The following is a 14553-nucleotide window of genomic DNA, read 5'->3' on the forward strand; positions in this document are numbered from 1 at the left end:
AACACAACGGTCTGCACATGTAAAGCTGTAAGAGTAGATATATGTAGATGAACATTTTCTATCCCTCAACATTCTCAAATATTAACAAAGACTCTATTTTAGGTCAAGGAGCATTCACTCATCAAAGTGAGGGCTAGAATGGGTAAGTAATCTATCAGCAGTTAACAAATTAGAACTTTTCCTAGTTGCATGTATTAACTAACTCACTCTGCCTCTGGTTACAGAAAATAACATTTGGGAGTAAACCCACATTATGACCCAAATTTTTTTGCTAGTAAAGTTGCATATTTGGAACTGCCTAAACAAAGAGGCTGAAACATCCATTGCTAGTCATTTATGTAACTTTGTTTTGTATCAGTCTGTCAGAAATGCAACTTAGCTTTATTCCTTGAAACATTAGCTCTAATAGGCCCATTCATGTTTTCTAAGGTTCAACTTTCTATTTAAAACTCCTCAAAATAAAGAAAACAGCTCATTTTAAACAAGAAGTTTATTTAAACAACAAGACGCTTGACTTGAAGGGAAAACTATCTAGGATTCATTTCTTTTAGAGTAATTTATCCCTACTTAAAGACAGATTGCCCTACATGTAACAGCTACGTACAAAAAAGTTATAAAATTGTCCTTGGTTTTACAATGATAAATGAAAAACATAAAAATTCTCCAATTGAACAAGGTATGCAAGGTTTTTTATGTTGTTCTTTTTTTTGTTGTTAAACAGTGAGAACAAAATAACTTACTGGAATATAAAGATAAGAGCTGAATGAGCATGCCGCTAATGGAGAAAGGGAGTATTTTCACAGAGCCAGTATTTTTCCCCATCCCATCTCCATTTGATGTCGATCAAACATACTATATTGGCCATTTAGTTAAAAAAAAAAATGCAATATGCTTGTGCACATACACAGTTACTTTATGTACAATAAAGGAATGGGGAAGGGGAAAATGAAAGAATAGAGAAAACTATACTGTAGTAGTCAGGATGTGGTGGAACCAAATTGTGGTTTTCTAATTGCGAATGTCTTCTTGGTCTGTTGGAACAGAGTTCTGGAGTAAAGTAGCAAGTTCCCTTTTTAGTAGACACCTCCTGTCTGCTGCTGGAACACATCAATTGTATCTTCATCCTCCATTTCCAACTAGCATAAAAGAGAAAGAAAATTGAAAGCCACTGATTTATAATCAGCTCTTAAAATTTCTAACTATCGGACTGAAATGTCCTGAAAAACTGCAAGTTCCACCCAATTAGTGTTCATTATTTTAGACATTCCACAGCTTAATGTAGCATCAGACTTAAGGTTTAAGTTAATTTTTCATTTGGTCTTCTTTTTAATTCTTTTTCATGAAGATTATAAAAAATTTAGTTTTTAAGTTAAAAAGCTGAATATGTCCTGAGTTAAATCACCTTTTAATTACTGAAAATAAGAATATGTGGGAAGCATCTCACGGAGATGTTACTTAGATAAGCAAAAAGCTGGATACAACTTAAATTCCAATAGAAATCCAAAGAAATATGGTATACGCATATATGACATACCATGTAGCTGTTTCTAAAACATAAGTAGATTTACATGTACAGAAACAGAAAGATACCTAAGATAAAGAATTAGCCTCAAACAATCTTAAAACAAGGCAACGAAACAGTTTATAGTATGATTACATGTTTTTTTTTTAAAAGATTGTGTGAAAAATGAATATAGCCTTGCCTACGTACAACATAGCAGTTACCTCTGTGGAGTAAGGGAAGGGAAATAGGCGAGAAAATACTTGTTTTAAAACTAATTTAAAAATTAAAATGCTATTTACAAATTATGTCTCTAAGGTTCACTACCCACACATTACACATAAACAATTATGTTGACAGTAGGAAGGTCTCAGTACATATGTCAACACTAAAGTAAATAAACTTTTTAACAGTTTATTATGCTGGTAATTACCCTTGGAAAAAATCTTTCTACAAACTGGTAATTCCGAAGATGAAACAAGAACCTTGGGCACCTAAAATAAAGCCAAGAAAGGGAACTGTTTCTAACAAAATATACTAAAAGTAGGGCTAAGGCATTAAAATATTAATGACTAAGCCCCAATGTCCTCTTTTGTAGAACAGAATAGCATTCAGTTATAACTAAATGAGTTAAAAGAAAGTATTTAACAGAATGATAGGCACATAATTATATTACAATTAAAACTGGCTGCTAAGATGTTCTAATTTAATCACAATTCTGCTCTTTAATAAATATTGGGAGAACGATTCTAAAATGAACCAATTTCATTCTAAAATGGGTTCAATTCCAAATTCAATTTGAAGATATTTTAATGCAGTTCTGAACAAATCCTCCTCACAGTTTTTTAATACATGCAACTAGCACAGAAGCAAAGTGCTAGAACCTCTTTTTGGTAGTGGGTAAAGGCTTCAAAAGACAGGAAATACATTCTAATCATCAGCGTTTAGAATATTGGGTTCTTTCTATTCTTTTAAAACCATCAAAACAGGTCTTCAGCCAATGTTAAATTTTATAGTGAAACTTTAAAAGCTTTCGATCACTAAGAGCTTTCTTTCTCCCTGTCATTCAAGAGAATTCAACTCCTCCTTGTGGCTATGTCTATAATTGCTTCTTAAAGACTCACAAAGGTAAATTTCTTCCAAAATATTCTTTCCTCCAGTACAACTTGACATTTCAAACTTTTGAAGATTCTCAACAAAGCCACAATCTGGTTATACTGCTTCATTCATATTTATCATATTTACCACTTTCTAGTTTTTATGGGGTAGTAAAACAAATTCAAAGGTTAAAGGCCTCCAATTTAAATTTCTATCAAAAAATTTTCCCCAAAAACTTTAAATCTCAAATGGAATTTATGAAGGTAGAAAGACAGACAATGAGCTTCTGCCACAGAAGCCAGCCCAGTCAATCCCTCACAAAGTAACAGAACAACTGAAGTGCTGCAAAGAGAGATTAAGAGATCAGATAGCATTACCTTTTGTAGTTAGGGGTTTGAAAAGCCACCTATCACAGAAAGCGCTCCCTGTCAAACTAAGCTATCAAGAGACTACAGCTAGAGCCATCAGTTACCTTTAGTTCACAAGGACAGGTAAAAGAGAATTCAGCATGAAGAGCTAAAATGCTCAGTATCAAGAGCCAACCAATGCCCGGTGGGGAACCCTGAGTATGCTCAAGAGCTGCAGCAACAATAACAAAAGGAAAAAAACATTCTAACAAAAAAGGAATTTTATTTATTTTTCCAAATGCTGGCAATAAGGAAAATATGGATTCAAGTAACCAAATGACCAATTAGCTCTAATAAGTATAAACAGTTATTTAAAAAACCACTGGCATTTCTGCAATCTATTCCTGTTTTTCTTTCTGTTCCCCTTTGGTCATATTGTAGACAGCTCTGAACTCTGGTAAAAACTATATTCAATGTCTAAAAGTTCACGAATTAATAAAGCTGTTAGGAGAACTACAAAAAACACGGATTTTTCTAGCTAGAACAAAGAGATTTTTACCTGTGCAGGTGTGTCTGTTTCATTGATTGGCTGCCCGTCAAATCGGAATCTGATCTGCCTCATTGACAAACCCTGAGTTTAAAAGCAGTAAAAATGAGAATAAATAAATAAAACTATATGCATGAATAGCTATGAATACATTAAGAGACCTCTAAGAATCAAAATGCTAACATTTGTATGAGGGTAAAACATTTGGGGTGATTTTTACTTTATGTCTTGATTTTTTCAGAAAATTATTTCAAGGTCTTTTTTAAAATGCTGTCTTGCTTTTGAGACCATAGCTACTCCAAGCTTGAATATATCACATCTTGAGTCACATAGTGCGTTTATAAATGAGTTAAATACTTAAAGGAAATTTTAAAGTAACAGATACAGCAACATTCCTCAATGCATGTTCAAGAGTTCTCCAGAAGAGTAACACCTTTAACAATGAAAACTAGAAATCACTTAAAAAGGTGTAATGACTAAACTTTGTATGGAAGTTACTTTACCTACAGTTCTATGCAAACAGTTCCTACCATTATGCAAGAGTAACTTATGCCCCAATACAAGACAATGCTAGGCACACCACAGGCATTCAACAAGTTCTTATCCTTGGGCAGTCAGGATATTTTCACCATAACTGTCCTAAAACTATCCATTAAGACGACAAATCCCACCCATAAATTTCCTGGACTACCTCAAAGAAGCACCTGCTTTTTAATTTCCTTCACAGAACTTACCCAAACCTGCAATATTTGTTAACCTCTCACTAGAAAATGAGTTCCAGGAGGGACAGGAACCTAGACTATCTTGGTTACAACGTATTCCTTGCACTTGGCAGGTGCTAAATTACTGATGGAATAAAATGGATGAAAAGCATGTTCATCAAGCTATGTTTTTTTATTTAAAAATATAGCGAAAGCTGCTAAGTTGGGGAGAAGTATAACTACAAAAAGGTAATTTTAAAATTACATTACTAGAGTTTAGCTTCAAGAAACTTTTATACCTTTATGGAGATAAATAGGCCTACACCACTGTCCTTCTGCAAAGGGGATTACAGTGTTTTACTAATCAAACATTACATGACACAGGCACGTGGCAAAGAGGAAAGGAGCAAAGCAACAAAGCTGTTAATCAACAGATCACTGTAGCCAAATGACAATAAAGGAAAAGTATCTCTGGAGATATGTTGTGGCTATATATTAACATGAAAAATAGCTAAGAAGCATCTTACAAAATCACACGTTGTCATGCTCAAATTACAAACTATAATTATGGCTACACAAACTCCCTGCTTCAATTGGAAAGAGAAAAACTGAGTTCCTAGAACTAAAAATATTAACAGTGTGCTCAATAAAGAGCTGTATAACACGTATATTCCTTGATTTAACAAAGTTCACTGATTAAGTCTTTAAAACTATGTGTAACGTGAAAATCCCATTGCTTTCCTTTAAAAACTATCTTTGACTCATACCACTTTTGGATTGTCTTGAATACATGTAATCCTCCATCAGGTAGGTGACATCCATAATCTTAACTCATGCTTCAAGATGTTCAAATTTAACTTGCTATTATACAAAGCAACTAATAATTAAATGCCAAGCCATTAATTACTAAGTATTATAGATCTGCAAACGCTACATTCAAGACTCCTTGCTTCAACAAAATACTACATACCTCCTGCTACATACTGGGTTCTCCTTCACTACATCCACTGATGAGGTGATAAGGTCAGTGTTACGCTTTTTAAAACAAAGGTGGGAAAGCCGGCAAGGCCAAGACAACACAAGCAAACTGTGTTCCTTTACTGCTACTTGTCTTTATGCTGTTCCTTATCAGTAAAAGCTATTTTGCTAATCAAAAGTCCAAAATTTAGGAAACCTGCCTGTTAAGATTCTACAAATCATGTAAATTCAAACAATGAATTTATATTAAACTAGTATTTGGGTTCTCTCTTCAGTAAAAATATCTTCTCTAAGCTTTAGAATTGTGCCCTGGAAGAGTCACTTGAGATTATCTCTTTGGTGTCCCATTTCTTCATTTCACAAAAATGTATTTGGACTAAACCAATGAATCTGTAGCTCTCTGCCATGAAATAATCTGTTGGAATAAATCCACACTAGAATGTAGTACACTCAGTTAGCTGAAAGCTACACAGCTGACAGTGGGCAAACTGTCAAATTCTACACATGTATGAAAACTTAACTTATCCAACCTCTGGAGTTACTAGTTAGAATGTTCTTTTAACATTGTACAAGCCATTTACTGAACATGTTTTATATGTTCAATACTCTAGACTCTACAGAAATAATGAACAAAAAGTACCTATGCTCATGGAGCTTACCTTTCAGTAGAGATAAATATACAGTGATCAATGTATAAAACAAACCAAAAAAAAAAAGTGAAAAAGATTGAATGATGGGAGCAAGGGCACTCTGAATTGATCAGACAAGCCTCTCAAGTAGTAACAGAGCAAGAGTGGAATAAAATGGTTGAGGGCTTAGCACCATCCAATACAAATTTGTGAATCACATGTACAATTTTGTATTATCCAGCTGTCACATTAAAAGTCAAAGAGGGGTAAAATCTTAATGTTTTAACTCAACATAGTCAAAAGACTATTATTTCAACATGTAAGCAACATTTTGAATTAGATTTTATTTTCATACTTAGTTTTCAAAATCAGGCATATAATATACAGCACATCTAAATGTGGACTAGCCACATGTGGCTTGTAGCTACTGTACTAGACTGCACAGGTTTAGGTAGAGAACAGAATTTGCTAATGGAGTTTATATGCATTGTGAAAAGTGAGCAAGGTTTTGACCTTACAATTAGATAGAGAATGGTGTTGAATGGTGACACCAGCAAAAGATTCCTAGAGTAGAATCAAGGGTTCTCTTTTGCATATTCAGTCTCCGATGCCTGTCAGAAATCCACTCTGCAAATCAAATTCATTAGAAGTCTGAGCATTCAATTAATCTTGATAGGAACACCTTAGTCAAGAATCCTCAACTGCCAAAAACTTTATGCAAATTAGACTGGGTGTTTTAGATATTTGATAACCTGTAGGTACACTTAAAAAAAAAACAGGGAATTAATCCAATTAGGTGGTATTTCAACTCCCTCTTCTTCAACATGAGAGAAACCACTGGAAAACAGGTATCGTTTCACTCAAAAATCCAAGGTTAGTCCCAATTTAAGAGGAAAATGGGACTACCTTTCCAAATTCTTCCTAGATAACTTCAAGTCATATTTGCATTCCAAGAAATATGCAGTGGAATTTTATTTTTTATGGATTACCAATGCTTCTTTTTCCTCCAGTACAAATTAAGAGTGGCCCCAACAAGTTTAGTCAAATACAGCCTTAAACTTAATACAAAGAAAATTTTATTTACACTGAATAATATACTAAATTTAACAGAGCATGAAAACTCAAATTTCTTGACGAACCCATTAATTCAATTTTATAGGACAATCTCCTATAAGGACAATCTGGAATAGAGAGGATGCGTTTTGCTTTTCTGATACATAGGATAGTGCCCAGCACGTGGCAGGAATCTGATAAATACCAAATAAATAAAAAGCTCTTTTGGGCTCCTGCAAGAATACAGAAGTCTTAAATATGACCATTTAAAAATGGATAGAGGATACTAATAGCTATATATATAGTAAAATATTAGTGGTTGAATCTACATGGTGGGCACATGGTAAGTAAAGTTCAAGTTTGCTCTATGTTTAAAAATAGGACCATTTAAAAGCCAAAACTTACTAGTAATTAAAGTTAAGTTATGCAGACAATTTTGTTGAAAACCACCAAATCTAAGCATGAATTTGTTGTGTATAAGGTTTTGCTACATAAAAGCTTTACAGAATGATTACATTTTTCAACTCCCCTGTAACCTGAAGGGACAATAATGTTCAAATATGGAAAACGCCAGTACAAAAATTCTTTAGTATAATTAGTAAATACATATTTACTAATTGTTAGGGGTAGTCCACCAAAACTCTTCAAAGGAAAGTACACTGAGGAGTATAATCTTTGTAAGGAACTCTTAAATTCAGACATTAATTATAAAACACAATAGTCTCTTATTATGTTATTTAAAAAATCAGGGATAAAATAACTTCAAACTTAAAAAGTAGTTTATAGCTTCAGTTTTTTTTTTTCAAACACGTTATGGTTCATGGAAGAAGCATAAGTATCAACTCAATTTCCTAACATCTGTACTTTTAGGACTTACTCTATTTTGAGTTTATTTTTAGGACAACTCACAATGTAATAAAGTTCTTTTAGTCTACAAGATGATGTTTCCTGTTGCCTTTGTATAGTTGCAGACTCAACAACATAAAGGCAAGTTTCTTTGTCTTTGTTAAAGCTAGCGTTTATCTCCCAGTTACCTCCCAGCATGTTATTTACTTCCTCTTCTTGATGTCTATTTACTATTTTCTGAATAAAATGCTAAAGTCCTTAAAATATAGGAATGTTAAAATATATATAGGAATGTTTATGCTTGGCTCAGGTGGTTAAATTTCTTGACCTCTGCTGTTAGTGTAAAAAGAATATACTACAATTTCACATCCTTCAGGAAAACTGCAATGTCCTTCAACTCATATTTTATTTCCAAATTGGTTAAAATATTCAAAATTGTTTTGACACAAAATTTTAAATGGATAAAAAAGAGCCTGACAAGAAATTCTACCCAGTTCATTCTTCTTTTCTTATAAAAGTAAAATTGCACGCCCTCAGGAACAAGCCACATGTGAATATAATGTGATGCACTTCTTGCATAGGACTAGAATCATATACAATATTAACCAAACCACGCTAGGAGTATTCACGAAAAATCAATATACCAAGTGTATGATTAAACTGATCTGCCAAGCACATAAGCACATATTCATTCTACCAAAGATAATCTATTCTAATATTATACTTTGTCTATTTCTAGTCTCAAAAAAAAAGGGCGTTTTAAAAATAAGTTTTATTTAGTGGAAGTACACATCAGTTCCTCACCTGTCGTTCACAATAGGCTTTCATTAGTTTACTAAGTGGTGTATGCCTCTTAATCTTAAACTGCACCACAGAACCATCCTGACCCGCCACCTTCAAATTAATATGATCGTTGTTCTCAGTCTTGACTCCTTCCTGTTGGAAGAAAAACAAAAGTGTAATTTGGAAAATGTGAAAAACAAACACCTTTTAAAGCAGCAGTAGCCCAAGTTTCTTCAGAAATCAACAGGTTTCTCACTCTTTATGATAAAAGAGCATACAGCTGTTTCAGCAGTTGAAATCAGTCTGAAAGATGAGAAATCCTGGAGCAACAATACTAAATAGCTGTCACAGAAAAGGTAGAGAAACCTACACACAATACTATCAGTGGCAACTACCGATTTTTAAAGATGGGTCCCACTCGATTTACTGCAATGCTCTCTTGAATCTTAGTTTTCTAAAATGGCACATTTTAGATCACTCTCAGAATCTACCCTTCCCCTAAAAAGATTTTAAAAACCTGTCTCTTTTCAAAGTTCTTTAAGTACAGAATGCAAGAAAAAAAATCTAGAGGATGCATTTCAAAACTGATTACAATTCTCGTTAAAAAAAATCACCAAACTCACCTTCTCTAACTACATAAAACTGAGGAATATCCTTACATTCTCTCGGAAGAGAGGTAGTAACTCACAACCACGGTTAATGGTCCCTCCATCAACAGCTTTTTTCTATTTTTAGTTAAAAGCTCTCTTTTTCCCCCTCCCCTTTGTTGTCATGGGTCAAATGGCAGTTTTATTCCAAGTCTTCCTTGTAGATTTCAACCCAATCTGAAGTTCGTCAGAATCAAATATAGAAGCAATTCTGTAGCCCCTCAATCACTTCCGAAAGGGGGCGGGTGGGGGGAGGGCTGTCACAAATCAAACCAAAATAAAGTCCCGTACGCCAGGAAAAAGTCCCAGTCCTTTTTTTGAAGACCGTTGCGGTGCCTCAAAACACGCGTTAAAAAGTTCAGCCCTTCAAAGCCTCTGCTCGTACATCTGCCTCCAACTTCTCGAAACCACACGGTCTCCGCAGGTTAGGGGTTACTTGGCACCCAAGGAAAAGTCCCTGCCCATCCCCCCGGGACCCTAAGGCCACGAGAATGGGAAATACTCCCAGGAATGCCCCGACCCCCGGCCCCTCACGACGGCCGGAAGGTAACCCCTCGGCACCCACGGATTCGCCCTGAGCCCTCACCCGGGCACCTCGGCCCGGGGTCCCCAGATGCCCGCGGCCCCCTCCTCCGAGGAGGGAAGCCCCGGACGGAGGGAACTCCCAGCCACCGCGGGGTCCGCGGATACCGCGCGCCCTAACGTCTTCCTCACGCGCGCCCGGCCGTCCGGGCCCGAGAAGCCCAGCTCGCGGCCGGTGGGCCCGCGGGCGTTCGCGATCCGCCCGCCCAACTCGCGCCCGGCGCGCACTCTGAGGCGGTCGGGGGCGGGGGAGGCGGCGGGGCCTCCTCCAGCGCGGGAGGGAGGAAGAGGGGAGGGAGGAAAATGGCGCGGAGCGCCGGGGCCTGAGCTGCGGCCGCCCCGTAGGGGGCCCAGGAAGGCGCGAGGAGCCCTCCGCAGGCTCGGGCCGGACCCTGGCCCGCGCCGTGACCCCGTCCGCGCGGCGAGGCGAGGAGGCCGGCGCCGAGCTCACCTTGGGCTTTTCGTCGGCCATGATGAGCGCCCGAGTCTCCTCAACTGCTGCTTCACAAAAGAGGTACCAGGTCCGCACCGAACGAGCACACAAGCAGCACCAGGAGCGGCAGAAGAAGGAGGCGGCAGCGGTGGAGGAGGGAGAGGGCGCGCGCACGTCGTGCGCTCCCTCCCCCCACCCTGCGTGCGCGAGCACGAGCCGCCAGGGCTTCTCATTGGTTGCCGCTTCGCGGGAGCGCGCAACGCTTACATAACCACCCCCGCCCCCCCGCCCCGCGCCACCCCGGCCCGGGCCAGGCGCCTGCCAGGCCGGCGGGAAGAAGCGCGGACACGCGCACCCGGCCCTCCGCGGGGGCGCGCCTGGCTCTGGGCGGGGCTGTATTGTCCTTCTGTGGTGGAGCTTAATCAAAATGGCTTCCAGCTGGTCCTCAGTGGGGACCGGGAGACTTGAGGCCTAGACGTGAGACACTGGCCGGGCAAACCAGGCTGACGAGACAAGGAAGGGGGAGCCTAAGTCAAAGCCCCAGCATGAGGTTCTCGAAAAAAACCTTATTCAGTGGCCCAGATGCACCTTTCCCCACGGTTGGAGGAACATCACACTTCCTCTGGGTCAGCCTCTCATCCTTTTAATTTTAAAGCTTCAGCCTCAGCCCAGTTCCCACCAGGCTCTTACCTCAGTGAAGTATTTTCATCCCACTGGTAACTCTACACTTTGACTAGCTGACGGAAAATATTCATTCTACAAACTCCTAACTCATGGCCTGGCTCCCAACTTGCAGGAGGAAACAGCCCATCAGAGAGAGCCACCTGATACCAAGTTTCCAAGGCAGCCGTTCACCTCCCCCTTCCTTCGGGATAAAAAACTGAAGTAGGTCCCTCCTGTCTTAGGAACGATCCTGACATCTGTGCGGTGGCTTCCTCCGGCTCCCCTCCTTGGTTTATTGGTTATTTCCTTTATCCCTGTATTCTCTCCCACACTTCCAGTAGCATAGGAAAAGGCTCGATTCTTTTCCTTCTTAAGTTACCACCATCTCTTTCTCCATTCTTGGCCAAGCATCTTGAAAACATGTCCATGCCAGCTGTGTTCACTCCCTCACCTCCCACTCATCTCACTGAAATCTGGGGCTGTCCCCAAAGCTCCGCTGAAACTGCTCTCTACAAGGGCACCGCAGTCTTTGCTGCATCTCGTGTGCTTCCGGTTGGTCACTCTGGAATTCCCTCCCTGTGACTTCGGGCTGTGACTCTGGCCTGTCCTTGATAGCTTTTCAATTTTTACTTCCTCAGCCTGTTCCTTAAATGTTTGTAGGGCTTTGTTCTAGACCCTTTTCTCTCATTCTGTTCCCTCTCTGGGGATGATTTCACCCATTTCCATTAACATTTATTTGCTAATGATCCTCAAATCTGTATTTCTAATCTAGATCTTTCTCGGAGCTTCCAGCCTATAAATCCAACAACTGCTAAACGCGCCCACTTGTATGTCCCAGAGGCACCTCAAACTCAACTAAAATTCCTCACTTTACTGTCTAGACCTTTGACCTTCGAGTTCCAGGTTCACTGAATGGCACTCCCTTACAACATTGCTCCAAGCCAGAAAGCCAGGGGACATTTTTGACTCCTTCCTGTCCTTCACACACTCCCTTTACAATCAACTTCCAACTCTTGTTTATTCCACCTTATAAATAAATACCTACCAAATCTGTACTTCTTTTCAGACTCTGTCCAGTCTCTGGGCTACGCTGCATTTGCTGGGCTTCCAGCTTGTCCTCCATGCGGAAGAGGAGCCTTAAAGTCTTCCATGTAAGACAGGCCAAAGAAGACAGATGGATCAGGGAAGGCAGGAGAAGCCCAAGTTCAAGTCAGCTCTCCTCAGGCTACTGCAATTGCCTTCTAATTGGTCTTTTTGTTTTAAGGTATGTCCTGTTTGTGACTGAATATTTAAGTGAATTAGAATCATCTATGGTGCTGGCTGCCATGCGTATTCTTGGGCTGTGTGGTTCTGGGATCCCCCTTTTTAACAAGCTTTGCTGGTGATTCTTGAGAACACTAAAGTCTGAAAAACACAAACCATTGTAAAATAAAAATGAAATAAAAGAGGTTTCTGCCACTCCTTGTTTCAGTGGCAATCCTCTGCCTTACAACATAAAGTACAAAACTCTTACGAGACCTACGAGGCCCTTTGAGACCTAATCCAGGCTAACCATCCCAGCTATTCTTCAGCATTTCCTCCCGTAAGCCTCTGCTTTGCTCATATTCAGTTAGGATTCTTGGATGTACCTGCTCTCTCAGTTCTAAGTTTTTGTCCATTGTAGGTGCTCAAAGATTCACTAAATGAGTGAATAAATTGAAACTATCACTATGCATAAGGTCCTGTGCTAGGTAGGCATTGGGCAAAGTCCCTGACTCAAATAACCTATAATTTGCTGGGATATGGGGTGTGGGGAGGGGTGAAGTGTAGGAAATACACAAGAAGTGAAAGGGAAAGAGAACCTACTGCCCTGTCAGGCACTGAGTGGGTAATTACTAATATTAGCTCATTTTCTCCTTATACAAACCTTCCCAGTAGGTGTAGTATTTACTTGCTACTGAGGCTCAAAGGAGTTAAGTGACTTGCCCAATATCACACAACTGGCAAGTACTGTTGGTTGAGGTCCTACTGTACGCCAAGGAATGAACCTGTTGGGTACTATACCAGCTACTGCAGAAAGAGAGAAAGAGATGCTGTCCTTGATCGGCTGAACCCAGGTGTTCTGTTACCATCAAATGCTTTCCCAGCCTTGTAGTACTGCAGAACCATCAAAGAGGAATATGTCATGTTACACTTATCCTCATCAAAATATGGGGGCCTCCAATAATCAAATGGTTGTTCAGTCACTAGCTTCTAGTAACAGGTGTGTCCTACAATATCCCCATCACCCCCATCTCCATAGTTATGCCAAATTACAAAATCACTTTCAGGCAATTCCTGTAAGTAGTTAAGCATATTCAAATGTGTGTGTGTGTGAGCAATGTATACTCCAATAGCAAACTGACATTCTGTGAGCTGAGCCTAGGGGATCTACTAAAATCTTATACTGACTCTCTCCAATCTCCAGAAAAAAAATTATGAAAAACTAGAAATTCCCCAATATAAAGTTTCTCCCTCCATTATTTTTATACGAGTGGGAAGGAGATTGGTTGTGCACCAGAAAAGGGTGCTTTGGAAAAAGAAAGTGCAAGGAATAGTATAAACAGAAAAGAACAATGACAATGCTAATTGAGCAATTATTATGTGGGGATCCTATGCTAAGCCCTTAATCCTCACAAAGTCTCTATTATTATTATCCCCATTTTGCAGATGAAGAAAGTGAGACTTAAAGGGGTTGGGCAACTTGGTCACCCAGCTTGAAGTGGCAGAGCCAGTATCATACTGAACTCAGGCTTTCTGACTCAGAGCCCAGCATTTAATTACCGCAGGACTGCAAACAGGCCCCTGTGGACTGCCAAGAGAAAACATGAAGAAAAAATCCTAGAACAGTACCAGGAGCACCAGTTAAATTGTTTTGACTTAAGTTTTTGTTTGGTTGTCTCTTTCAGCAGAATGAAATGCTACGAAAGCGGATAATATTCTTGTAACAGTTGTATTCCCAGCACTTAGTTCAGTTCCTGGACCCCGTTGGAGAGTGAAGGAATGAATGAGGCAAGAATTGTTCAGGGGGCAGTTCTCACCATGAGGAATTAACTAGGAACTTGGGCAAGAAAGGTCTAATTCCTCTAGAAATCTAATTAAATAGCAAAAATCAGTGTTAGAAATAGAAGGTAAAAATAGGGTGAAGCAGCCAGAGTGTACTCCTCCAGGGTCAGGTGCTAAAGAAAAACACCATTCCTATAGGGGTCAGGAAAACAAAAATCAAAGAGCTTTAAATTCTTGCCAAAAACCCCAAGAAATACATAACTGAATTTATAACAGGCTAAACTCTGCGTTAACTTATACCACTAATTTTCCTTCATGCTCACTAAAGATCAGTTGAATACTTAAGCTCCCCGTGAATATTGCAGAATACTGAGTACCAAATACCCAAATACTGCAGCAATTAGGAGTCAGAATGGTGATGCCATAGAAACTTTCCAGTTTTCTATCCCTGGGTCATGGCAAAGACCATGGACCCAAACTGTACCAGCAGTCAAAGCCAAGAACCTAGTATATAGCACTTTATATGTGTCAGCTGGAGTATAAATGTATTTCACAATACCATATGCTAAATTTGAATGTTAATACACATATTGCACAAACACAACTTAGCTTCGAGGGTTTGTCCTGTAGCTTTGAGGGCAGGTATCATCATTTTGCATCTTCTAGTCTCAGCCAGTAATAGCCAATGAGAACCACTAATAAATAGATATTAATTTATTGA

The 14553-nt window shown here is 39.3% G+C and overlaps 2 protein-coding genes across 4 annotated transcripts in view; one reads left to right on the plus strand and one right to left on the minus strand.

Annotated features, from left to right (window-relative positions):
• Positions 1-472: 472 nt before the first annotated feature.
• On the minus strand, positions 473-10332 carry SUMO2 (small ubiquitin like modifier 2). The gene is made up of 4 exons (XM_036996965.2): positions 10164-10332; positions 8505-8636; positions 3506-3577; positions 473-1136 (listed from the first exon to the last, which is right to left on the minus strand). Exons 1-4 carry the CDS (start codon positions 10182-10184, stop codon positions 1074-1076), a joined length of 288 nt encoding a protein of 95 aa, XP_036852860.1. The 5' UTR covers positions 10185-10332; the 3' UTR covers positions 473-1073.
• A 210-nt stretch (positions 10333-10542) lies between these two features.
• Positions 10543-14553, plus strand: part of NUP85 (nucleoporin 85) — a 32913-nt gene continuing 28902 nt past the window's right edge. For all 3 annotated transcript variants that reach the window (XM_017666138.3, XM_036996958.2, XM_017666139.3), the window contains exons 1-2: positions 10543-11030; positions 11875-12072. The gene's annotated coding sequence lies outside the window, so the exon portion shown is untranslated. The remainder of the gene's footprint in view (positions 11031-11874; positions 12073-14553) is intronic.

Source organism: Manis javanica, chromosome 4 (assembly GCF_040802235.1).
Source record: "Manis javanica isolate MJ-LG chromosome 4, MJ_LKY, whole genome shotgun sequence".
In the NCBI taxonomy this organism is placed as follows: Eukaryota; Metazoa; Chordata; class Mammalia; order Pholidota; family Manidae; genus Manis; species Manis javanica.

What these genes read in the sequence shown, in the direction of transcription:
- SUMO2 (XM_036996965.2), bottom strand. Translation starts at nt 10,184, where the DNA reads ATGGCCGACGAAAAGCCCAAG. An exon ending in AAGCCTATTGTGAACGACAG is followed by an intron (nt 3,578 to 8,504) that starts GTGAGGAACTGA and finishes TTTTAAACTCAG; the next exon opens with GGTTTGTCAATGAGGCAGAT. An exon ending in AAACAGACACACCTGCACAG is followed by an intron (nt 1,137 to 3,505) that starts GTAAAAATCTCT and finishes CTTTTATGCTAG; the next exon opens with TTGGAAATGGAGGATGAAGA.